At 52.2% G+C, this 26529-nt stretch overlaps 1 protein-coding gene across 1 annotated transcript; it reads right to left on the bottom strand.

The window, feature by feature from the left end:
- Window positions 1-2677: 2677 nt before the first annotated feature.
- On the bottom strand, window positions 2678-25513 carry SPATA21 (spermatogenesis associated 21; the record flags this gene model as incomplete). The annotated part of the gene is made up of 13 exons (XM_084244087.1): window positions 2678-2970; window positions 3439-3616; window positions 4367-4542; window positions 9425-9542; window positions 9659-9730; window positions 11907-12044; window positions 14213-14301; window positions 14576-15048; window positions 18361-18411; window positions 19953-20180; window positions 21704-21817; window positions 23681-23773; window positions 25385-25513. 13 exons carry the CDS (start codon window positions 25511-25513, stop codon window positions 2913-2915), a joined length of 1917 nt encoding a protein of 638 aa, XP_084100213.1. The 3' UTR covers window positions 2678-2912.
- Between the last annotated feature and the right edge of the window lie 1016 nt (window positions 25514-26529).

Below are 26529 nucleotides of genomic sequence, written 5' to 3' on the forward strand. Positions count from 1 at the left end.
TCTACCTGGAGACTGGGCTAGCTCTGTGGGCTCCAAGAGCCTGGGGAGGGTGCCAACCCCACCTCTAGTATTTTTGGGAGATAGGGAAAGTGAACAGATTTCCCTTCCCATACCCCTCAGGGTAGTTCCCTACCAGCCAGGCTTGCTACTTCTAGAAGAGGGCAGGGAGTGAGACCGCACTCCTGGCTGAGAAGTCAGGGATACGGGATATGTTCAGTATTTTGCTGTCAGCACAAGGGAAACCGCGAGTCTGGTTCCAGGAGGCGGAGCCTTCTGCCTCATGTGGCCAGAAGGTGGCTGGACCTCCCACTCCAGCGGGGCGTGGACTCTCAAGGGTGTGTGGTCATTATTCCTGGTACATTTCCTTTGTGAAATCACTCCTGTGGGAGCAGACCATTCTGAATACATGAGGGAGAAGAAAAGCTTGTGTGTTGCAAGGATTGGTGGCGACAGACTGATTTCCCCATAGGCCTAGGCTGCCCTTCACCCCTTTTTCCAGAGCGAGGCCCTGGAATGAAGGCCGTTTCCCCTCTGTCCCTGGAGCCTGCAGTTTGCTTTGCCTCCTGGAGGCGAAGAGGCTACAAGGGCAGCCACACAGAGCAGCTCTGTGTGTGTACAATCTGGGGCCTCCCAGACTTTCTGGACTCTTCCGTTGCACTGCGCCTTATCCCTCAGCCAGCCAGCCTCCCCACTCAATGGTGGATTTTGGAGTGGTTGGTGTGACGTTTTGTAACTATAGCAGCTCCCAGTGGCCCAGGGGCAAGCTAGGGTTTGCAGGCTCCCTCACCTTTGGTTTGCCTGGCCCTCAGCCTCGCCCCATGGGAAGGAAGGCCAGGCCCGACAAGCCATGTCCCAGTACATCTTCCCTGTGGGAGGAAGGGCAGCTGCCAGTGGAGCGAGCGACTAGTCCACGGCACAGCCTTTGACTGTGCGAACCCAGGAAACTCTGCGAGCAGAGCTGGAACGGGGCTTCAGTCGTTGGGAACCCACAGGGTGTGGAGTTGTCCTAGGGGGAATGACCTCCAGGAGGGGGCAAGGGAGAGGCTGGCTGCTGTCACTCTAGTCCCCTGCCCTGACCAAGTCTCTGCATTCTAAATGTATAGATCTGTCCCTCACCGAACAGTGGTTTCTGGCCGGAAGCGAGACTCCTTGCAGTTGAGAAGGGCGCGAGGTAGGCCAGGTGGGAAGGCCAGAGGTGCTGATAGCTCAGCCATTGGGACCACCTGTTCTTGCCCCCCCTCTAGTGGGAGCGAAGGGAAGGCTGGCTGATGGGTGTCTGGAGTGAGGATGTAGCGGGGTTGGTGTTTCCACCGCCCTGCGGCCAAAGATGGGGCTTTGCCCGCCGTGTGCCTGTCATCACCCACCAGCAGTCACACCCCTAGCCTCCCCGATGGAGAGGCGGCAGGCAAAATAAAAGAAATGAAAACAGGAAACTGTATTGTGTTGGGGGAGGTGGGAGGGAAGGTGGGAGAACGGTTTGCATTGTGTGTGTGTGTGTGTGTGTGTGTGTGGTTTTTCTTTTTGTGTGTGTGTGTTTTTCAGTAGTTGTCTGTAACTTTCCTTAAGTGCGCTTTTTTTTTTTTTTTTTTAAAGTAAGCTGCAGGCTTTGGCTTGGAAACCCCCAGGGGGATGGAAGGCAGAAACCTGAGGCTGCTGCCCCTTTATCTGCCTTCATGGTACTGTCTCCTTCCCCCAGCTCCTCCCTGACCCCGTGAGCCAGGCCTCAGACCTTCCAGCTAACCGCTTCCCATGAGCCACTATTCTGATGTCAGCCTATAACCAAAGGAGCTGGGGGTCCGGACCTGGTGACCAACCCTTCTCAGCCCACTCAATCAGGGTGCTCCCCACCTGCAGGCAGGAGGCAACACCCTATCTGCTACCATCAGCCCCTTCCAGAGCCCACTGCCCCGCTCTGCCCTGACCAGCCCAGCCATACCCTGCTCTGCCCCATCTGGGGATGCTCTGCTCAGGGATGGGCCGGCAGGGTTGCCCCCAGCCTCCCTAGTAAGCAGAGATTCTGGAAACCTCTGGGGTCCTGTTTTCCGGCTGTGTGATCCTATGGGTGCACATGGGCCCCTTGGGTGTCTGAACAGAGGGCATGGGAGGGAGGGCCGCACCCCTGCAGTCTGCTCTGCTGGTCTGGCGGGCAGCTGCCCACCCTACCCCGCACCGCGGGCTCCTGAGTCGGCAGATTAAGCATTTTATAAATTGTATTTTAAATACATGTTTTAAACTTGTCAGAGCCTTGTCCTTATTTCAGTCCCTGACCTCCTAACCTCTTGTGGCTGCTTGTTTGACTGCTGGGGGGCTACCTCTGCTCAGTCCCAGGGAGGTGCTCTCTCTCTGTTAGAGAAGTAGGGCCAAGGTGGTGTGCGGGTTGGGGGGACAAGGACCCACACCCTTAAGCTCCAAGAAGAGAGTACCCCTGGGTCCTGGAGGCTTTATGGTGAGAGCATGGCGGAGACCTCTGCGCTGTGTCTGCCCCTCTCAGGCAAGGTCTTTACCCCAGAACTTCCCTTGTGATCACCACTCCCTTTGAGCAAGTGGGGAGAGAGAGAATTGCTGCCCTGGAGGGGTTCCTACTCCAGAGAGAAACTCACCCATGCTTTGAGTGCACAGGTCAAGACTTGGCACCAGGGCCACCTCTACCGGGAGCCCCCATCCTGGGCAGGGAGGGGTTTGAGATGAGTCTTGCTTCAGGAGCTCCCCAGCCGCAGGGAGGCTGGGGTCCCGCACTCAGAGCCCCTGGAGGGGTGGGGATCTGGGGGGCCTTCCCCGGCACCAGGCAGAGGCTGAGGTTCTTGGTGTTTATTGGCTTACCAGGCCACGAAAGCAAAATCCAGCCGTAGCCCCTGCCCGATGACCCATCTGCAGGCCCGAACCACTGCCCAGGGGCAGGATCTGCAGCAGGCTCAGTGTGTTCGAGCCAGCACAGAGCTGAGCCACTTGCGGCTGTCAGAGCTGTGTTCCCTAGGGAGAGAGGAGGGAAGGGTGGGGGGAAGTGAGCCATGCTCCCTTGCCCAAGGGAAGGGGAGGCCCGACCTGGGAATTGATGGCACATGATGGCAATCAGTGCCCTTTTATCCCAAGGTGCCTGGAAGGGCAACTGCCGCCAACTCTGTTTCCTGCTAGTCCTAACAGGGAGTGAGACTTGGACATGGGAGTTGAGCGTTAAACCCCCTGCGTGGGAAGGCAATTGGTACCAGCCCAAGAGAAGGACAATAGGTGCTTCCGAGGTCTGGGTTCAAGAAGGCGTAAGTACTCTGCCTCAGTCTACCTGGGACACAGGCCCTCAAAGGTGAGTCCCCCCTTCATCCTTTTCCATTTCTCCCTGGAGCAACATCCCAGGCACCATCTCCTGGAAGGATGGATTCCCCTGGGGTTGCACCAGGGGCCTCATGAGAAAAGAGATGCATGAGCCTGGGCTGGGGCACCCACCTGCTTCCTTGAGATCCTGACTGAAAGAGGAAGCTCCGAATGTCAGGCTCCAGGCAGACCGGGGTGAACTGATCCAGAACGTAGTGGCTGCCATGCTTCCGGCGGACCGTCTTCTTTTCCAGCCGTGGGCACAGCGGGATGCAGGGCACCTGGGCATAGGGGCTCTGCAGGTTGGCAGCTGTCAAGGGAAGAGGAGGCAGGAGTGGGGAGGTGTTGCAGCACGCCCAGCCCTGGGAGGCAGGCGGACCAGGAGAAATCCCAGCTTTGCCACATAGTTGCTTCAGCTGGCTGGGTGTGGCCAGTCTCTTCACCTCTCGGTCTGTGAGCTGGAGGTGATTGTGATACACACCTCACAGAGCTAGTGGTGAACTCAAAGGGCTACTCTCAAAGCGCTGGGCTGAATGTTGGGCTGATATTGTCTTCAAAAGGAACAGTTATCTTTGTAATGGGTTTTGGCAAAGTATGGTAGGTGCTACGGACTCTGGAAAGCTCCTAACCCATCACTTGGCACATGCAGGCACCTAATAAATGGGACGATCTTGGGGAGGCACCTTGCTGTGTGAAGGGAGCACAGGTTTTGCAGTGGATCAGAGTATAAACTTAGACACACTAGCGGTGGGGCCTCGGGCAAGTTGCTACAACTTCAGGTTCTCATCTGTAAAGTGGGGTATATATGTGATTTTCAGGATTAAATTCTAGCAGTCTAGACAGTGACTAGACTGCTCTCAGTAAATAATGAGCTAAGATTGCTAATCTCTCTCTTAGTCCAGGCTCTCGGCACAGGCAGGTGGAAAGAGTCTGTGCAGAAGGCCTTTGGCCAGAGACTGCAGCTGGGTGGTGATCAGCCCCTGGGGTTGGCCGTGTGAGGCTTTGGAAAGAGGCCAGGTAGGCTGGAGAGCAGGGCCCCCACCGTGCTCAGGGCCCTCACCATAGTTCTGTTGCTTCAGCCGACTCAAGATCCTGAGGACCCTTCGTTCTGGGACTTCAAAGTTGTCTGCCTGCTGTGGGGTGTAGGGATGCTTCTTCCGGGACCGCAGTTGGCATATGGCTGCTTCCATCTCTCGGGCCTTATAAGTGCCTTCTTTCAGCTTCTTCTGGTAATAGCTGGGGAAGCAGTGCCCACTCAGCTCAGCCTGCTGTGTTTAACTTAGCCACCTCCTCCCTCACCCTTCCTGAGCCCCTGTTCTGTCTGACCAGCTCTGGAACAGGGACACAAGCCCGGGAGTTGGGGGCCTGGGTTTGGTCCCTGCTCTGCCATTTATCTGCTTCCTGTAACCACAGGCAAATCACTGCCCAGCTCTGGGCCTCAGCTACCCCTCTGTGAAAAGGGAGGAAATGGTTATCTGCACCACAAGTCACTGGACTCCTTTGAACTTCAGGCCTCCCCTGGATCAAATGGATAACACCGTTCATGTGCTACAGAGTTAAATACAAATGTTAAATGACAAGACTCATCAATCACTCAGCATGTCTTGGCCGTGGAAAGTGCTTGGTGAATAGTACCTGATTTCTATCACTGATTTTTACTTAGATGTGCAAGAGCTTTGTGAATCATCAGGGCAAGAGCTCCTCATCTTGTAGATTTCGGCTTAAAGGCCACCCCTCCAGGAAGTCGTCTTCTGTAGACTACCTTGGTTATCACTACAGGCCCCCTGAAGGCCTGTTCTTACCCCCATTGTCAACTTATTTTCTTAGCTCATCATTAATCCCCATTAGACTGCATTACCATTCATTCATTCATTCATCTTCAACAAGTACTCAGTGAAAAAAACCACAAGTACTCACTGAGTGTATACTGTGTATATATTCAATTTTCTAATCCCTTGGAAAAGACAGGTGCAGGAGGTACCCATAGAGGGCTCCTGAACCCCCATTTTCCCACCCCCGCTCACTCCAGCCACTGCCCATGGCAACCACTTTGCAGACTTCAGCCTCTTGCCCAGGGACAGCCAGATACAGCCTCACTTAAGCCTGAGCATCTTGACCTGGAGCTACTCTGACATGTAACCCAGAAGTGCAGGGGAATTAGCCACCTGTGGAAGCCACCATTGGCCAAAAGAGGCAGCAGCTGAAGTCCACAGGCTTCTTTCTTCCCCTCCCTTCCCCTTCCCTCTTCCCCTGCTCCTTCCTAAAATTCCGTTTTTTAAATTTTTTAAAAAAGATTTATTTATTTTTATACAAAACCAGGGTACAGGTCAGAGGCACGGGAGGGTGAGAGGATTCACCAGAGACAGGGCGGGGAGCAGAACAGGCAGATGGACCGAAGACACTGCTGACGGGAGCAGTGGGTGAGACAGGAGAGGTCTGCCGCGCCATGTGGGTGTCTCCCTGGCCGGCCGGGAATCGAACCCATGATGCAGAGGCTGCGGACAGCTCCACAGCGCTGCACTCAACCCACAGCACCACCAGGGAGGCCCCCTAAAATTCCTCTTTAAACCAATGACCTAGGGCCTCCCTTGTGGCGCAGGGGTTAAACTCAGCACTATTAAGCTATCGCCAGCCACTGAAGCACAAGTTTGATCCCCGGCCAAGGAGCTGACCCACATGGTGAGCAGACCTCTCTTGTCTCGCCTGCTGGTCCCCTCAGCAGTGTATTTTGGTAAATCTGCCTGTTCTGCACCCCGCTCTGTTTCTGGTGAATCCTCTCACACACCCCCCACCTCTGGCCTACATCCCAGTTCTTCTATGCATAAATAGATAAAATCTTAAAAAAAAAAAAAAAACCTGCTTTGAAGAAGCTTGTCCACCACAGGGATTTTCTCACTGCCTACCACAGCTGGAAACCGAATCCAACCCTGATGTCTATAAGCAGAATGAATATATAGTGAATAATATCTGAATAAATAATAATAGAAAAATAAATATATTATCATACTGCACAATAAATAACATACAACAGTAAAAATGATTCATGATTTCCCACACAAAAACATGCATGAATCACAAAAACTGAAGACTTACAACATGATTCCACTCAATGTTCAAAAATATGGAAACAAAACAAAATAGTCAGGAATACAAACCAATGTAAGTAAAAATGAAAAAGGACCACCACAATAATGAAAATTAAAAAGACCGGCAGTACTAAATTTGCACAAGATGTGGAACGTGTAGAACGCTTACACCGTCGGCGAGAGTGTAAAGTGTACAACAGTTGGAAAAAGAGCTGGTGGTTCCTTCTAAATAAAATACATCTATGCTATGTCCCAGCAATCCCTTTTCTGGATATTTACCCATCAAAAATTAAAATGTGTCCATGAAAAGACTTGTACGAGAATGTGAATAGCGACACCGTTCATTATAACCCAAATTGGGCACAGCCCAGAAGTCCATCAATAAAAGAGTGGATGAATAAATGATGGTCTATTCAGACACTGGTCATGTTATGGCAGAATCCCATCAGGCAAGCAGGCATCACTCAGAGAGGAGGGGGGAAGTTCTTTATTAACATCCGTGGGCTCAGAGATCCTTCTCCAAAGCCTGAGCAATTAGGCAACTGAATATTTATTGCCTAAAGCCGGGTCAGGGGGAGGGAGTTTAAATCATCACTAAAGCCAGCTGAGATACAGAAGCAGGAGATTTCTAAGCGGATGATCTGGGGTGTATGAGTCAGGCGTGTGGCCTAGAGACCTTTTATCAGTAACTCTGGAACTTTCAGTCTACAGTGAGGCTTTGTTTCAACATCACTTCAGACATTTTCCACTTCAGTCACACATTCTTAACGACATTCTGGTCGACCACGGACCCCCCACGTACACGGTGGAGGTCCCAGTGGGCTGGACCATGTCGCCTAGGTGTGCGGTATTACACCCTACGACATCTGAACAGCTTCTCAGAATGTGCCCCCGCTGTGACGCGACACGTGACTACATTCAGCGTGAACTACTGGCGCCCACACCAAGGAGCAACACCAGAAGCATCACGCTGAGTGAGAGAAGCCGGACACCAAAGACACACACTGCATGCGGCAATTTGTCTGAAGCTGTAACACAGACGAAACCAATCTGTGATGGATAAATATTAGAAAAGTGATTGGCTCTGGAGGGGTGGGTACTGGGGAGGATCAGGAGGGCATTTTCTGGGTCATGGTGAAGTTCAATATGTAGAGAAGGGTTCAGGCTGCCTGGTGTGAGCATTTGCTGAGATCTGTGCAGTGATACACTTGACACTTGTGCGCTTCACCAAGGGCAAGCTGCATGTCCAAAGGTGAAAAGAAAAATGCCTTCACTAATAATGGCCATCAATGAATGAGAGGTGTGCTGAAGTGTTAGGAGGGAAATGACTATGGTTTCCTTTGAAATGAATAAAGATAATATGAATTGATGGATAGAGAGAGTTGGCTAAGGGAGGGATAGAGGAAGGCAAAATGAGTGTGGCAAAATGGCAATGATAGAATCTGGATGGTGTGTATACGTGTAAGTGTGCACTGTAACTTTTTTAACCTTTGCCTGTATGTTTGAAAATTTCAAAAAAACAAGGGGAAAGATAAACAATGAAATTTTAAAACAAGAAGGGAATAATGGATAGTTCTTCTTTGGGGAAAGTGTATTGTGATTGGGGTGAGCCAACCAGGGGCTTCAAGATTATTGGAAATAGGTCCTCCCCGGCGGCGCAGCAGTTGGGCGCTGGGTTGCGGGGCTGCCCGCAGCCTCTGCAGTGCCGGTTCGATCCCCGGCTGCTCCCCGGAGGAGGGTCCCCCAGTGTGCGCAGACCTCTCCTGCCGCCCGCTGCTCCCCTCAGCAGTGTCCTTCGGTCCTTCTGCCTGCTCTGCTCCCCGCTCTGGCTCTGGTGAATTCTCTCACCCTCCTGCACTTCTGACTGTACCCAGTGCTTGTATAAATAAATAAAAATAAATCTTTTAAAAAAAAAAAGATTATTGGAAATAATCTATCATTAAACTGGGCACATGGATACCTGGGAACTCGCTTTATTCATTTTCAAATGACACACTTAGGTGATTCAGAGTTGTAGAGAGAGTGATTTATAGCTGCTGGGAGGAGAAAAGATCCCTTGTCTTTGAGGTTGCCAAATGGGCGCTGTCAAAGCAACCTGCAGCCTCTCCTCCCACCCCCTGACCTCAGGCTGAAAGATGAATACGGTAGGAAAAGATGAATTCATCTTCCCAAGCAACAAAACAAGCCTTGGTGTGATGCACAGACAGAGCGGATGGGCCGCTTGCCTTCTGCCTTTTCTTCCGGCCTTGAGTGTTCACGCTGTTTTGAAAACAGCCATCTCTTCCTGAGATAAACACTTGCCTCGCTGGCCCACCTCGAATTATGGAAGGCTTCTGACTCTAGTGTTCTCAGACCCAGGTAAGCTCCATATCACATTCCTTTTCTTTTTTTTCTTTTTATAAAGATTTATTTTATTTATTTATGCATATGAGAACTGGGGTACAGGCCAGAGGTGTGGGGGGGTGAGAGGATTCACCAGAGACAGAGAGGGGATCAGAACAGGCAGACTGACTGAAATCCAGTCCGGGGGGGGGAGCAGCGGGCAAGACAGGAGCGGTCTGCTGCACCGTGTAGGTAGCTCCCTGGCTGGGGATCAAACTCGTGCTGCAGAGGCTGCGAATAGCTTCATGGTGCTGTGCTTAACCCCTTGTGCCACCAGGGAGGCCCCACATTCCTTTTCTGAGCTATAGGTACTGTGAGAAAGAATTTCTTTTGCTCCCAAGGAAACGAAACTAGGGGGGTGTGAGTGTGGGGCCCCCCCGGTTGCCATTCTTTCCACTAGGAAGAGCCCAGCTGAGCTTGAGGCCAAGGTAGAGATGAGCAGGGGAGATAAAGGCTCCATGATGTCACCTGGTCCCAATCCAAGCATTCCTGGGGCCCTGACTAGTTACATTTAGCCCCTTTGGCTAAATCCGGTTTCGCCTGGATTTCTTTCACTTGCAACTAAGCATCCTGACTACCAAGAGTCCTTGGGTGCCAAAACGCTGAGGGTCACGTCTCTGTCCACAGCCTCCCAGGCCAGCCCCACTCACTTGGTGATCTCCTCCAAGGCTGCCTCGGGGAAGGCCAGCATCTCCACCAGCAGGGACAGGATCTCAAAGAGCAGAGTGTGGGGGTTGGACGGAGCCATGTCCATCAGGGCGTTCTGTTCTGGGGACATGGGAGGGTGGCTGCCATTACCACATGGCAGCCCTGGAAGCCCACACTGCCCCCAGCCCCCTGCCCCCGGCTCCAGCTGTGACTTCCCTGGGCTCGGCTCTGCTCACCCACAGAACAGAAGAAGCGCTTGGTGTCTGTCATCACAGCCAGGAAGTCTTTGAAGGTCACACGACCATCTCCTGAGGAGGCAAAGGAATAACAGGTGGGCAGGGGCCTTCCAGAACAGGTCCAAGCATGGCAACCCGGGCAGGGTTAGTAGCACTATTCATTGGGTCTGATTATAAAAGTGACATCTATATATTGCAGAGATTGTGGCAGGAACAAAGAAGGAAATGAAAATGAAAATATCTTGGGTTAGAAGTGGCCGGAACTGGGGCCTCCCTGGTGGCGCAAAGGGTTAAGTCTCAGCACTGTGAAGCTATCCACAGCCACTGCAGCACGAGTTTGATCCCTGCCAGGGAGCTACCCACATGGCGCACCAGACCTTTCCTGACTCACCCGCTGCTCCCCTCAGCAGTGTATTTCAGTGGATCTGCCTGTTCTGCTCCCCACTCTGTCTCTGGTGAATCCTCTCACCCCCCTGCACCTCTGGCCTGTATCCCAGCTCTTGTATGCATAAATAAATCTTTAAAAAAAAAAAAGTTTCCAGAAATTGGGTCCTGGTGGTAACAATCCAGGTCATAGCTCAGGTCCGCTACTTACTCTCCCTACAACCTCAGCAAAGTTTCCTAACCCCACTAAGCCTTAATAATCTCACCTTTATGGTGAGGGTGACCCTGATGCCTTTCTCCCTAGAGGTAAAAAGCGGGAAAGTGCTTAGAAGAGGGTCATGGATATAACTCATGCTCACTAAATGTCAGCAGTTGCTATTAATACTGTGCGCTCACAAGACTCCCACCTAGACGCTGAGGCCCTGCAGGACCTGCCTATTACCTGTCTCCAAGCTCCCCCAGCACCTTCTCCCTGTGCAGAACTTTTGCACGTGTTGCTCTCTCTTCCTAGAATTCTTGTCACTTTGGCCAAACCCTTCCTTGGAGAAATCAGGCCAGCCCAGGTCAGATGCCCCATCCAACATGCTCACAAAGCCCTTGTCCTTTACATACTCATAAGGTCTGGAATTTAATCAAGATGTGGGAGGCAGGGACTGGGTCTGTTTGGTCTGTGTTTTGTCCTCAGGGTGTAAGACCAGAAGATCTTAGCCAATGTTCTGTAGCCAATGAACTACCTGACAGAGGAATGAATAGTTTCTAATCCTTGAAACACACTCCAGGGAGCTTAATTCTCTAGCGCCAAGATGAGGCATGAAGCTCAGAGAAAAAGAAGGCTATTGCCTTAGGGTCGTGGAGGGGCAAACTGGGCTCAATTCCTGGCTTGCATGTGAGGATTCCTATTTGTGCAGTGATGGAGGACGTGGAGGCCGAGTTTTGGAGAACAGGAACCCGGTCCCCCAAAGCCTGCTGCTCCCCATGCTGTGTGTCTAGCCAACCAAACCAGTAAGTGTCCACTCACCCTGCACCCTCTTCCCTTTGTTTTGGTAATTTCTACCCCCGGGGAGGAACACCCTCCATCCTCTCTCCCTGCCTAACTCCTGATTAATCTTTCACAATGTGACTCAGGCATCACCTACTCCAGGAAGCCTTCCTTCCTGCTCCCTTTCTTCAAGCCACTTTAAGCACTGCCTCCTTTGGTGCACCTGTGTCTCTTCTGTAGTTTCTTTATCACTGTCACTGTGAGTACCTCAAGGGCAGGTTTCATGGGCCCCTACACATCTCTTTATTCTTGGTATTCAGGACAGGGATGGGCACACAATAGGCATTTAATAAATGCTTAGTGGATGATTAATACTAGCAGCCAATGTCTCCTGGGTACATTCTGTGCACCAGGCACTGTGGTCCACACTTTGCCTGGAGTATCTCAGTTAATCTTTGTAGGTGCCTGTGAGATGGGGAAACCGAAGCTTGATGAGCTTCACTGCCTTGTTCAATGCGATAGAGCTGGCAAAAGGGTGACCAAGTCAGGGAGAAAAACTCAGTGACTCAGGAACAAGGACATGGTCTCAGAGGTCACCTACATCTTGGGGTCAGGCGTAGATCTTGTTATCTCTGGATCCCAACAGCCTGGCACTCAGTAAGTGCTTCCAGGGGCCTAGGATCAGCTATTTAACTTGTGGGATCCCCATAGAAAGTGAAAATGCAGGACAGAGCCCCTCATTCACAAAATATTAAAAATCTCTAGACTGTGACAGCAGAGCATTCAACCAAGGCCAGGGCCCTTTAAGTGAGGTGCCACGGTGACTGCGCAGGTCCCCTTTGAAGCTGGCCTGCTCGGGGCTCAGAATGAAGCCCCCCCACTCACCATCAACATCAGCACTTATCAGGGCAGCCTCCACCTGGCCCCGTGTCAGGGAGATGCCCACGAGCAGCAGGATCTTCTCCAGGCTCTGCGCATCCACATGGCCATGGCCACTGAAGAGCTCAAAATAGCTGCGGAAGGCTGGAGTGGATGGCAGGGCGCCGTCAGGTGCGACATCTCATTTCTACTATTTAGTTTATCTCCCCACCGTCCTCCTCCCCAGAATTCTCTGCCAGCCTGGCCTGGTGGAGCAGCAAAGGTTAAGCAAAAGAACAAAAGTAATGTCCCATGAGCTCTTCAGCTCTCTGCTATGAGTCAGGCTCAGGGCTCAGCCACGTAGCAAAATCTAAGCCACTTGGCAACCTTCTCCCAATGCAGCGGGAGCGCCCCCTTGCAGGCACCCCACGTGTATGTGCCAGGGCGGGTGCTAAGCTCTCTCTGGCCAGGTTCTCCTTTAATCCTTACAAGAGCTTGTTAAGAGCAGAATGCTTAGCCCCTCTGTGAGAATGGGGAAACTGAGGCGCAGAGTCTGATGACCAGATAGGTCTTCCTGACTCTAAGTTGTGCCCTTGACTTTGGTGCTCTGTGATCTTTAATCTGGATGGACATGGCTTCTAGCTCAAGTTATATGGACCAGAGCAGAAGGCCAGGGAAGATGCTGGAAAGTCCCAGAGTGGTGTGTGTGGATGCAGAAGCTGCATCCTGGTCTTCATGTGGGTGGGGGCTGGTTTTTCACCCCTCAGCAAAACCCAGGTCATCCACTGACCTAGTCAGACACCAACCGTGCCATTGAATTAGCTGGTTGGCTGTTATGGGGCTGAATTATGTTCCCCGCAAATTCATAGGTGGAAGCCCTAATCCCCCTGTACCTTAGAATGTGACTGTCCTTGGAGACAGGGCCTTCAAAGCAGTGATTAAGCCAAAATGAGGCCATAAGGGTGGCCCCTAATCCAGCCTGACCAGTGTCCTTGTAAGAGGAGGAAATGTGCACACACAGAGGCCCCAGCGAAGAGTGCATGGGGGAGAGGCCGTGTGAGGACAGTGACCTGCCCGCCAGGGAGAGGCCTTGGCAGAGAACTGTTCACACCTGGATCTCGGCCTCTGGCCTCCAGAACTCAGAAAATGTGAAGCCACCCACTTTGTTGTGCTTTGTTATGGCAGCCTGGGCCAGCCCAGCGGGGGGCAGTTGCTGGGGTAATCACTGGGCTCCCCAGCTGTGATTTCTTATCTGAAAGGGGGTGTGACAGTGTGAGCCCTCCGAGAGTGGTCGTATGAAGTCGCTGCCTGGCACCGACCCTACGTCACTGACACGTGGAGCTGAGGTGTGGGGAGGTGGAGGGCTGGGATTAGAACTCAGGAATGGGTGGATACCCTAAAGGCAGGGAAATAAAACCACTTTCAAAAGCAGATGGCATCACCCAAAGTGCATAGTGGCTGGACCCATGGGAGCAGGGCAGCCAGCTCTTTCCCCACGAGAGCAGGCTGAGCATCGTGGTGGGGACCCCAAGTCTCCAAGCCCACGATGCTTGTTGTGCATAGGCTCTGCTCAGGTGGGGGTGGTGAGGGCTGGGTTTGGAGAAGCCCCTTCAAAACTGGCTGGAGAATTTAGATGTTAAAGGGGTAAGCTTCAAGGGTGGAATCATAGAGAGCGGGGTTCGGGGAAGCAGGAAGAGTCACTGTGGCCAAGCAGGTCATGGGTTTGAGAAAATGTTAAGTCACCCAGGGAGGAGGGGATGGGAGGAGACGTCACGCACGCTCCCTTCCCCTGGCCCAAGGGGCAGCTGACTGGGGGGCTCTGGAGCACACAGGGAAGCTGCAGATCGCTCCCCCTCCTTCCCCTCCTGTTCCCCCTGCTCGGGACAAGTGTTCCGAACTTTGCAAATTTTTTGGAGGGGTGAAGGCAGAGGAAGAGGAGCTGTCCAGGACTAGCGGTCATGTGAAATGGTGGGGGGCTCTGGCCAGAGAATGACCCACGAGTGGGCTGGGCTGGGGGAGGCAGAAATGCCTCTAAAACCTGCAGCCCTTTGCAGGACTCGCTCCTTCATTCAGAGAGGTGGTTCTGGAACCAGGAGGAGGACTGGATCCAAAGGGAGGGGCGCCAGCGTGGGCTCTGCTCCCCTACCCCAAGGGGCACGAGCTTGTGTCAGCCTCTACTCTGCACGGTTCCCCTGTCAGACTCCCGTCAGGGCACCCCCACCGGCCTGTGGCAGCACCAGGGCAATGGGGCAATCTGTGAACCCCACAGAACCTAACGGACTGTGGGTCCTGCTGCGGGGGGGTGGGGGGCTTCCCGCCAGCTCTGACCCCACCTTCCTCTTGCTTCAGGGTGAGGTGCTCCTCTGTCCTGTTCTCCCAGTTCTGAAACAACTGCAGCAGGCTGCGCTCCTCCAGCTGGGGCCTGCGGAGGGGAGACCCCACGTCCAGCCTCCCACCTCTGCCCGGGCCACTGCGAGCTGGGGGGAGGGGGAGGCGGGAGACGGAGCCCGTCATGGTAGGGACCCCGGGGGAGGCTCCCTCGGTGGGGTCAGAAAGAGAAAAGGGGTCAGAAATGTGAAGATCAGATGCAGGAGACAGGCGGGAAAGCAGAGGGAGTGGGGACAGCGCCTCCCGGAGAGGGGCCGACGGGCCGGGCCGGGCTCTGGCCTCTGAAGCCTTTCCGGGGCGGCTCCTACCGTGTCTTGCTGTAGCTCAGGGTCCTCTCGCAGGCCGGGTGCAAGAGCTCTGTCCTCCTCCAGCCCAGGTCCGGGGCAGGGCCCGGCAGGCCGGGGACGGGCATTGAGGCCGGGACTGAGGCTCCCACGGGGACAGGAGCCGGCCCAGAGGTCATCGGCCGGATCCAGGACGGGGCCGTGGCAGGGGCCGAGGGAGGGGCCTGAGGCAGGGCCGGAGGCAGGCTTGGCGCTGAGCTGCCCCCGGGGGCTGAGCTGGGCACGGGTGTCAGCGATCTGGGGGACTTCCTGTTTGGCAGGCCTCGGGTCTTGGGGGCCCTCCGAAGCGTGGCCTCCTCCTCCTCCACCGCCAGCAAGCACTTCATGAAGCCCTGCCGGTGACTCCCCAGGTTCTGGGCCCCTGCGGCCAGGGCGGGCTTCTGAGGCTGTTTCTGTGCTTGGTCCGGGTCCCTCCTCTCTCCAATGTCCCTCACCCCCTGGGGACGGGACGGGGGCTCTGGGAGGTCTCTGGACAGCCAGAGTATTCCGCAAAGCTTCTCCCTGTCAGCCGCTCTCTAGGGGCGCCTCACATTGCCCTTTGCTCTTCGGGCCCCTGGGAGATGTCCCCCAAATCTCACACATGGCTCCTACCGCATGCCCTCCCTGCACTAGACCCAAGCTCTGCCACCTCCCAGGTCTCGGAACTCCGATCTTGCTTGAATTACTCGGGGCCCCGGCACTTGTTTATTTCCTTCACTGCAATCAGCGCGGCCTGCAGTGGACTTATCCATGCCTGTGGTTAGTCCACCTGCCCAGAGGTAAGCTCTGTGAGGCAGGACCTGCCTCTTCTGTCCATCTCCATCCAACAACCAGCATGTGATAGGCGTCATAACCTCCCTCTCGCTCACCAGCCGGTCCAGCACTCCTGCATGTGTCCTGCCCCTTAGACGGATGAGCACCCAGAGTCCACCCCGTGGTAGACTAACCGCCTAACCATCCACGCCCAGCCCTTTCTCCCAGCCGCAGAGGTAGCTCCTGCCACACCCCCTCTTCCTAGTATCAGCTCCACTGTCTCCACCAGATTATTCCCACCTGCTCGATGATCTTCCTTTTGAAAAAACACAAAAAGCTCTTTGCCCAACACGACAAAACCCTCCAACCACCACCCCAGTTCTCTGCTCCTTCGAGCAAAATTCCTCGTAAGAATTGACTGCTCCTGGGGGCCTCCCTGGTGGCGCAGGGGTTAAGTCTCACCACCATGAAGATATCGCCAGCCACTGTGGCCTGAGTTCCATCCCCAACCAGGTTGCTGACACACAGGGCACAGCAGACCTCTCCTGTCCAGTTACTGCTCCCCTCAGCAGTGTATTTCAATAGATCTGCCTGTTCTGCTCCCCACTCTGTCTCTGGTGAATCCTCTCACCCCCCCCCACTTCTGGCCTGTACCCCAGTTCTTGCATGCATGCATAAATAAAATAAATCTTAAAAAAAAATTTGACTGCTCCATTTTTAATTTCCTCCCCCCTCCTACCAGGCTTCTGCCAGCTCGTCCCCAGCCAGGCTCTGCCCTCCTAGAATCCACCGCTGAGCAGAGGCAGACACAAGATCATTCCGTGCTTTCGGAATGCTTTCTTCTCCAGATCCTGCTCTCACTGGCTGCTCCCCCCAGCATCCTTCATTGGCCCTTCCTCGCTGTTGCTCCATTTCTAAATGTTGCCTCCTTCCCCAGGGGTCCCACTTGGCTGTTGATACCACCTGGGGCTCAGGACCCAGACTTGGAGGCACTTTTGTTTCTCTAACCAACCTTACCCCCATGCAGCCTATCAGGGAGTCGTGTTGGCATCACCTCAAAGATCTTATGTCAACGCCGTGCACTCACCCCATCTCTTGTGCAGTGCCCTGCCCCGTCTTCCACCCTCCACCCTGCCCAAGTTCATTATTCACCCATCGTGTTTCCAACTTACATCAGCTAGAGGCCCTCTCTTCACTGACTTCAGTTTGACTTAGAATTCATTCCAAACCCCTCACCCTGGCCACCAAGGCCACGTGTGATCTGCCCCCCACTCCTCATGCCTCAGATCTTATAGCCCATCCTCTCCCTGCCCTTCTTCCTTCCTTCAACCTCGGCCTTCTAGCTGGGCCTGGTTCTAACAAGCTCGTTACCAAGGCCTGGCTGCTGCCACTGCTGTCACCTCCTGACAGGTGCTCAGCTGGTGGGTGAAGGGTGATGCCAAGGTCCTGACATCTTTCCTTGAAGTATTTCAGCCCTTCTACATCTGGATTTCTCCTTCTGCCTTTCTTGTGACCCCTTCCACCTCTACCACATGTCCTGTGCATGTTACTGGACTAGCCACTACGTAGCTCTTTTTGGCCACTGTCCTACTAATCCTGAACTTGCAGTGGCTCCCTATGACCATCAGGCCCACCCCTACAATGCATGCTCAGACAGACAGATACAGGATGCCAATCCCCATCCTCGGGGTGCTCCCAGTCCACTATCTATCTTAAGTCTTGTCTGTGCAAAGTATTGCAGGACGTTGGGGTGCCAAGTCCAAGCACCTCTCTCGAGTACTGGAGGCTTATTTTATCAAGACCCACCTAGCTTTCCATCATCTACTCCACTATACCCAACACGCTTGTCCCACATGGTCACCCACGGTCACCCCGAGCTCCAGGGTCATTCCTGTCTCTGCACTTTGCTTGTGCTGGACCTGCTGCCTTGGTGCCTTTTCTCCTCCCTGGTTCTGTCCAAATTCCATCCACCCTGTGTCATCTAACATCAGCCCTCCTCCTCCAAGAAAGCTCCAGGATGACGCCAGGGCTCTTTCCTGAACACCTGCAGTATTTCCTGCTTCCTACAGCTGCTCAGCTGGGGGAGCCACAATTGTCTGGAGCCAGGTGCAGCCCCCTGCTTTCCTGGCCCGTTCCCTCCAAGGGCCAGGGCCTGGCAGCCAAAGACACTCAGGACACACTGCGGGATGGAAATGTACACTCCTCTCCTCTCTGCAGGTGCTGGCCCCTGCTGTGAGTGTGGGAGGGAGGCCAAGAGGACAAAAATGCACCCACAAGGCAGGTTTCCAGTTGTGATCTGACCTCTCACCTTTTCAGAGAGGTACCTCTTATTATCCCCATCCATTTACTGACCCCACTAAGGCATGCCCCGGGCCAGACCTTCTCTCAGTCACAAAGAATAGAAGTGAACCACAGTGGTTGATCTCTTGGGGCTTATGTCCAGACAAAAATGAATTCTCAAACATATGAGATCATGTCAGTTAGAGAAAATAAACAAAACAGAGTGATATGTGAGAGTGACAGGCTGCTGAGATTGTGTGGCCAGGGAAGGCCTTCCGAGAAAGTGATATTGAAGTTGAAACTTAAATCACTCCATGGAGTCAGCCATGAGAATGTCCATGTGGAGAATTACAAGCACAGGGGATAGCAAAGACCCTCATGTAAACTTGGCATAACCCAGGGTGGGAAATGAGACCAGGTGACTGGACCCAGGGCTTGCTGGTGGTGGCATTTGGTTTTTAATATTGTGGGCACTGGGCCTCCAAGGTGGTGCAAAGGGTTAAGACACTGCAGCATGAATTCAATCCCCAGCCAGGGAACTGACCCACATAGCGCAGCAGACCTCTCCTGTCTTGCCCGCTGCTCCCCTCAGCAGTGTATTTCAGTAGATCTGCCTGTTCTGCTCCCCACTCTGTCTCTGGTAAAGCCTCTCACCCCCCACATCTCTGACCTGCACCCCTGCTCTTGTATGCATAAATAAATAAATCTTTAAAAAAATATTGTAGACACTAGCCCACCTCCATATGCTGATGCATGATCATGAAGGAGAGAGGAGGAGGGGGTGACACCTAGTGAATAAGGTGGGGGGACAGCAGTTATGGGGGCAGAAACTACATGGCTTCCATTTTAACCAGGTAAAGGCAAGGGAGGATGGTAGATTTGAGGGCGGGGAAAGGTGGTGTTTCTCTCCTTTCGATGACACGTGAGGACAGACTATCAGTCGAGTTGTAGGGTATGGAGGGGACTCTTGTGACATGACACCTAGAGCAGAGGGGGTGGGTGGCATGGTCCACAGGATATCCAGGAACACCTGACATTAGTGGCCATTGCTTGAAAGTGACCTCATTAGCAGGACAGAGTTTTCCTCCAACAACATTGAACTGGGGAGAGTGATTGGTTTTAGACAGGGCTGGGATTTTGCAGCAAATACAGCAGAAAGCGACAGGGAGGATGATGACTGTGTGTTCACAGGTAGCTCAGTCAAGTCCAAGAACTAGGGTGTGGCAGTGCTGGTGGAGCTGGGAGGGGGTTAGGGCAGCCTCCTGGGTGTCCAAGGAAGCTTTGGGTGATGTCGATGAGGACAAATGGACAGAAGAAAATCATGCACCTCCCTGGTGGTGCAAAGGTTAAGCACAGCACTATGAAGCTGTCCCCAGCCTCTGCAGCATGAGTTTGATCCCCAGCCGGCCAGGGAGCTGACCCACATGGTGCAGCAGACCTCTCCTGCCTTGCCTGCTCCTCCCCTCAGCAGTGCATTTCAGTCAATCCACTGTTCTGCTCCCCACTCTGTCTCTGGTGAATCCTCTCAACCCCCGCACCTCTGGCCTGTACCCCAGTTCTTGTGTGCATAAGTAAATATTGAAAAAAAAAGAAAAAGAAAATCATACTGCTGTGGAAAAGCCACAACCTGGGGTGAACACCTGGAATGTAAGTGCAGCCTTGACTGCCACCCATGGTGCACACAGGCACAGTCACACTTGTAAGCACACCCATGCACACTCACACATGGGAACAGACTCATGCCTTCCCTAGTTTGACTCCAAATAATGTCCCATTTCTGGGTCTGCCCCTTGTTCCTCCTGATTCTCCCCCACATCCCATCCCCCTCCCCACTTATGGCCCAACTTACTGGTGGAGGAACAGACCCCGGTGCTGCCTGGGTCTCCACAGCTGTGCCCCTAAACAATGGAGAAATCCGGGTGGGAGGAGGGTGGCTCAGCTCAAAGCTTGTCCCTTCTACCTGCCTTCTCGAAGCCCTCCAGACTCAGGCTCACCACCCCCAGGGGGTTCCTCATTCCTTTACATCCCCATGTGGGTACATGGTCCTTAAAATATTGATTGACAGAACTAGGAATTTTGGTGTTAAGCGTTATTATACAGATGGGGAAACTGAGGCCGCAAGGGGCATGACTTTGGCCCAAGGTCTTATATCAGGGCAGGCACAGTCAGGACTAGAATTTACCCCATTCATAATTCAGTGGAAGAGCAATGTTGGTGGGTCAGGGAGTGGGGTGGAGTGCCACCAGAGCATAATTTACCTTTCTTGGGGTGATTTAGGTCCTGGTATGGATGGCAGGAGGGGGTTGACTGTCTTTTCCTTCAGTGTTGCCTTGGGCGTTAGGGGCGTTGCTTCCTGGAAACTGTTCTCAAGCTCCCCTGGCTGAGGTGCTAGCAGAGCCTTCTGTGGCCTGATGTGTGGGGTGCCCACCTCCTTGGGGGGCTTGTCTTCCAGTTGCTGTCCACAGCTGTCCAAGGTGCAACAAGGCTCTGCTGGTTGCAAAATGTCTGCCTCATCTGTTGCCTGGTGACCTGGGGTTGGCTTACACTCTTGGTCCTGCTAAGGATAAGGACACCAAGATGGGGACCCCATCCTGTCTCTCCAGTGAACCTCAGCACCCACCTAGACACTAGTGATCACCCATTCTGGTCCACACACTGCAGGCGTCACTTGCTGAGTCTCTCCCAACACTCCTAGTGGGCAGCCCAGTTTCAGCCATTTTGAGGGTTGAGGAAATTAAGCCCAGAGAGTGCTTGGCCCACCCAAGGTCACAATCTGTGCTTCTCTGCAGAGGTACGTGGGAGCCTGGAGAGTGTGAGATGATGCCCTTTAAATGGGATTTCCCGTGGAATGTCTCAGAGAACAAGATTATTCACGGTGTTCCCTAAAAAGCATGTGTGTACACTAGTTGATTTCTTATTACGAAGTTATTATAACATAGTGTGGTGTTAAAATAGGGTAGATAAATAGATGAATGGAATAGAGTGGGGGGTCCAGAAGTAGACTCCCACCTATGTGGTCCATTGATTTTCAACAAAAGTGCAAATCCTGCAGAGAAAGGATAGTCCTCAACAAATAATGCTGGAATGATTTAATAGCCATATGTGAAAAGAAATAAACCTTGATCCCACCATATACAATACTTAATTTGTTTTGGTTTTGCATAGAAGAACTGGGGTGCAGGCCAGAGATGTGGGGGGAGGTGAGAGGATTCACCAGAGACAGAGTGGGGAGCAGATGAGGCAGATCTACTGAAATACGCTGCTGAGGGGAGCAGCAGGCAAGACAAGAGAGGTCTGCTGCGCCATGTGGGTCAGCTCCCTGGCTGAGGGATCGAACTCAGGCCGGAGTGGCGACAGTGCTGAGACTTAACCCCTAGGCCACTAGGGAGGCCCAAAACTTAACTCAATTTGGATCATAAACTTAAATGTTAAGCCTAAAACTCTAAAATTTCTTGAAAAAAACATATGAGAAAATCCTATATGATCATGGATTAAGTAAATATTTGTAAGAAGCCAAAGCACAAAGAGAAAACTGATAAATTGGACTTCATCAAAATTAAGAACATACTGATGTATTATTTGAAAGTCATTGTTAAGAGAATAAAAAAGACAACTCATGAACGGGGAAAAAAACTGCAAATTACATATATGACAAAGGACTAGAATTCAGATCTAGCAAAACTCAATAATAAGAAAACAACATAGTCCAAGTTCTTGCAAGGTCCCTCACGGTACAGTAGCTAACAAAGAGTTTCTAGGCTATTCTAATATAAAGAAACCTGTTTGAACTTTGTTGAACCCTGCATGTCCCAATTTTATTTGTATACAGAAGGCCCTATCTCCTCCTGCTTCCTCGACACACTGTGGGATCACTCTAGAACAAGTTGTAAAGACTGACTGTGCACAAGTAAGAATATCCAGAATATGCTCTGACCCACATGGACTGGGCACTTGACACCCGCAGGACATAGAGAGGACTGGATGTGAGTGAACGGGAATGGGAGGGACAGCAAGAAGGTCTCGCCTCTCTTGTGGGTTCATCGTTGCATCCCCTCCTGCCCAGGTCTCCGTGGACATTACCTGGCAGCTCTTGGGGGCCTGGCCCTCCACCACCTGTCGGTCCTGCTGTCTTCCCTGGTGGTCCTTGGTCTCCCCTGAGTCCTGCTGCTGCAGCCCTTCATATGCTGCAGGGACCTGGGGAGACAGCACCCTCAGCTCACTGGCTGGCTCAACCTGATGCTGGTCTGCTTGCTGCTCCCCAGGCTCCTTTTGGGGTGCCCAAGATGACTGCTTCTTCCTGGGGAAAACAGAAAAAGGAATATCTCAGCTCCTGGCCTGGGCCCCATAGTTTTATATTCTTATATTCTGTGGTTCCCAAGATACTTGCACCATAGGTGCCTACTTAATGTCTAGGCGAATGAATGAAGGACTGATGTGACTTCCCCAAATCACAGACACTTCGATGTCAATGTGTAGGGGAGTTAGGATTTAGTATTTTTTAATTGTGTGTTGTTTTCTAGAAAAGCAAGAAAAATCAGAGAGGACAGAGATTCAGAGAGGTTGAGAGACTCCAGGCTTGGGTTTTAAAGTCGATACAGACAGCTCAGCATTTGATTCTGTGTGAGCCTGAGATTACTTTATATCTGAAACATGTCCTCTAAGCTTCTTCCTATGGATATACATTCTTATTTTGTTTTTTTTTTTTAAGATTTATTTATTTATGCATACAAGAACTGGGGCGCAGGCCAGAGGTGTGTGGGGTGAGAGGATTCACCAGAGACAGAGTAGGGAGCAGAACAGGTGGATCAACTGAAATACACTGCTGAGGGGAGCAGCAGGGGAAACAGGAGAGGTCTGTTGTACCATGTGGGTCACCTCCCTAGCTGAGGATCGAACTCATGCTTCAGTGGCTGGTGATAGCTGAGACTTAACACCTTGTGCCACCAGGGAAGCCCTGTTCCTATTTCGAATGGAAATTTTATAATTACCATCTTCAAATAATTTCCTAATTTCTCATAGTTATATTGAGTATGCAATTTTGTAGTCTTTTTTTTCAAATAACATGATAGCCTAAATTTTTTCTATATCCCAAATCTTTCACAAATGGTCCCTTTTTAACAAAAGCATAAAATTCCATATTTTATAGAGAATCATAATTGATATAACTACTCACCTATTGTGGGCATTTGAGACACATTGACATTTCTAATTTTTTTAGTGTTTAAAATAATGCAGCAGTGAAAATCTTTGAATGTAAAACTTTGCCTGAACCTCCAATTATTCCCTTAAGGCACAGATCAAGCAAGCTGTCAAGTTGTGAAAGCAGATATGTTGGAAATGTTTCCATTTCTGCCCCCAGGCATAGTCCCAGACACTAGGGATTTGAGGTGGAAGAAGAGACACCAATGTCCCTTGAACAAGAAAGACACGTACAAAAAAATTTGCTGCACAGCAGGGGGAGGACAGACAAAAGGTTAACACAGGAAACCAGTGTGATCGCTCTGTGACAGACAAGTGTAGGGCTGTGGTTGGGAGGATCTGGACTCAGATCCGTGTGGGAGTTTTCTCTCCTCTGCCCACTCCCCAGAGCCCGGAAGGTCCTCTGCTGAACTTATTCTCCAGAAGCCCCCAGCTCACGTCTGCTCTGGAGACCTCTGCTCCTGGGTCCTCAGCTCCGGAGACCTCTGCTCTGTTGCATCTCCATGCGCAGCCTCCATCTCTGGTTCTCCTGAGTTGGTTGAGGGCTGCTCCCCATGGCCCACCTCTGCTGCATCTGGAAACCCCACCTGCAACAGCGATGCCTGTGGTCCCTTTGGGGGGACTGGCCCACTCGGCCTGGCTATTCCTGGCCTCAGGGAGAGAGAGGTCCTGTGCCTAACTGGGGAAGGTGTTGGAGAGAGGTAAGGAGGAGATTAGAGGTCTAGAGAGGGAGCGCAGGGCCCAGTCCAGCAGGGAGGCCGTCAGTCAGCATGAACTGGAGTCTGGAAGGGTCCCTGAGTCCAGATGGCCAGGCCAAGGACAGAATGACAGAGCACCCTGGGGACTTGACAACCTCACAGGTCGAGAGAGGCCTTCCTCCATTTCCACAACTTCAGAGCACATGCTCTGGACCTGGGGTGTGGTTACCTGGAGCTGGGTGACCTCAAGTCCCTGAAAAGGGACAACACCAAGCCTCACCTGTGGCAGCAAACACTGAATGATCTGGTTCAACTGATGGAGAATAATTACTGTGACCCAGATGACCTGGCTCAGTTGATTGGTGATAATTACTATAATCCAAGATTCTGACAGGAGCCACACTCCAGGGCACCCACCACCAGGCAAATCTGGGCCAAGTGCCTCCAGGGACTTAACACAGTAGGTCCCCCTGCCAAGACACATGAAACATTGAGGCTCTGGGGGTGGGGCAGGGACGTACCCAAGGTCACGAAGCTGGTTAAGTCACCGGACTGGGAACATAACTATGCTTTTTGATAAAAATGAATGGGTGGTTGAAGGGAGCTCTGAATGTTTGCCCAAGTCTGAAAAACCCCTCCTCACCAGGCTCTCTCCCTGGCCCCAGGGGAAGCCATGATTTATAACAGGCTGCGGGGAGAAGGCAAGGCTTAAGCCAAGGAAATATTGACCTTTTTTTTTTTTAAAGGTGACATCTTTTGGCCCTGGGAAAACTAGACGGGGAGGATGGCCTTCTTTATGCTCTTCAGTTCACACCTTTTCACACTTAAAAAAAAATCGGTGGGAAGAAGCTAAGAGGTGTGATGAAACTGAGAATGCAGACTGGGGCTGAAGGGGGGGAGGCATGGATGGAAACCTGGAGCAACTGTCATGGGAATAAAGGTTATAAAGGGGCCAGAAGGCCACAGAAGGCCCCAGGTAGAGTAAGCAGGAAATTCTTGTTTCGCTCACCTAACATCTATTCTGGGTCAGAAGCCTGACTTCTTTTCATGGAAACCTTCCCTTTTCCATTCAGCATATCAGACTCAGGAGACAACTGAGAAACCACCTTTAGTGCATTGTACCAGGAGATCTAGGCCACTCTGCTGTGCCATGCTGACTGACTCAGGAATGAGCATGTGAGCATAGTGTGGGTCAATGACAGTGAGCCCACAGACTCACTTCAACTATTGCAAAGAGGTTCTCTTCGTACTGGGGATACTGAACCAGGGGGTGAAGAGCCTGGAGTGACCTTGCCAGGAGAACCTGCCTGAGACTGGCACAAAGGAGGGCAGAGCTAAAATATATTCATTTGGCACCTTGATCCAGCCATACCTGAAGTCTCCTTGCAGACTTGTCAGTTACCCAAGCTGATGTGTTCTCATGTCCTACTTCATTCAGTTTGTTTTTCTTTTTTTAAGACTTATTTTATTTATTTATGCATACAAGAGATGGGGTACAGGCCAGAGGTGCAGGGGGTGAGAAGATTCACCAGAGACAGAGTGGGGAGCAGAACAGGCAGATTGACTGAAATACACTGCTGAGGGGAGCAGCAGGCAAGACAGGAGAGGTCTGCTGTGCCATGTGGGTCAGCTCCCTGGCTGGGAATTGAACTTGTGCTGCAGTGGCTGCTGATAGCTCCACAGTGCGGAGACTTAACCCCTTGCACCACCAGGGAGGCCCCCTTTCATTCACTTTGAATTGAGTTTTGTGTCACTTATGATTGAAAGATCTTACTCAAAGCAATTGGGGAGGGAATTAAAGCCTGGGCAAGGAAGCAAAGGTGCCAGCTAGGTGTGGAGTCAGAACAGAAGGTGCAGATCCTACCTGGCTGACTCCTGAGAGAGTGGGGTCAGTACCAGTCTCCTGGGTGGTGGTCCTCAGGTCAGGGCTTGGCTGGGCCTCTGGAGTCTTGATCCTACCCTCCATGGACATCTGGATGCTTCTGTTGTCCATTGTGCTAGGGCCAATGAGGGTACCAAATGAGGAGCATCAGCCCCTGTGCTCCCCCAGGAGAAATCCAATCAAAGCACCACCGTGCCAATTACCTAACGGTCACAGCAGCAGCACACAGAGCCTGTAATGTGAGGAGCCTGGCTCAGGAGGAGGCAGGGCAGGCCCAGCACAGGCAGGGCAGGCAGCAAAACCAGAGAGCAAGTCCCCTGCGACTTACCCACATACTTTCTTAATTCTCACCCGTCTGAGGAGCAGCTATCGGAAGCCAAGTGACTTGCCCGTGCGCCAGCACAGTCTAGGCACAGAGCAGGAACTGAACCAGAGCCTGTTGGAGCCACAAACCCACACACTTTCACCCATGGCAGCATGTCCTAAAAGGTGTTCTTTACAATATGGGTCCCATGAGGTGCACCCCACAAAACACTTTGGGAAGTGCTGAGTTCAGTGAAAGTCTCCCGCGGGATTTCTCAGCATCTTTAACAGATGCCCGAGTATTTTAGAGAGAGCGTAAGAGGTCAGGCTGCTGCTGCATTAGGTGGAAACTCCAAAATCTTCGATGGGGCTAAGGAATGGGACTCGGAGACCTCGAGTGGGCCATATGTACTTCACCAAAGCACCTCAACCTGCCCACGCCACAACCCTTTGTAAAGCCTTTCTCAGTCTCTCCTGAACCCCACCAATCCCCCTTAGCTGCACACCCCCTGCACTCATGCTCTGTTTTAATCTGGGCAAATTCCTGCAACCTGAATCCACAGACCCGCTTTCTGACACCCCCTTCTCTACCCCTCACTCTTCTTCTCCAAGCTGCCAACCACCTCAGCCCTCACTCCAGCTTCTGAATTCTCTGAGGCCACCTCAGCTCCATTCTATGGGTACCTCATGTTAACTAGTTTCTAGTGGTAAATCCCACCCCCCAGAGAGACCATGTGACCTTGAAGATCTTGATGATGCTTCTTCCTTTTAAATGATGGCGGGCCAGCCAACACTCATGGAGGAAACTTCTACTTGCTGGGCAC

Source organism: Talpa europaea (genome assembly GCF_964194135.1).
Source record: "Talpa europaea genome assembly, chromosome: 9".
Classification (NCBI taxonomy): domain Eukaryota; kingdom Metazoa; phylum Chordata; class Mammalia; order Eulipotyphla; family Talpidae; genus Talpa; species Talpa europaea.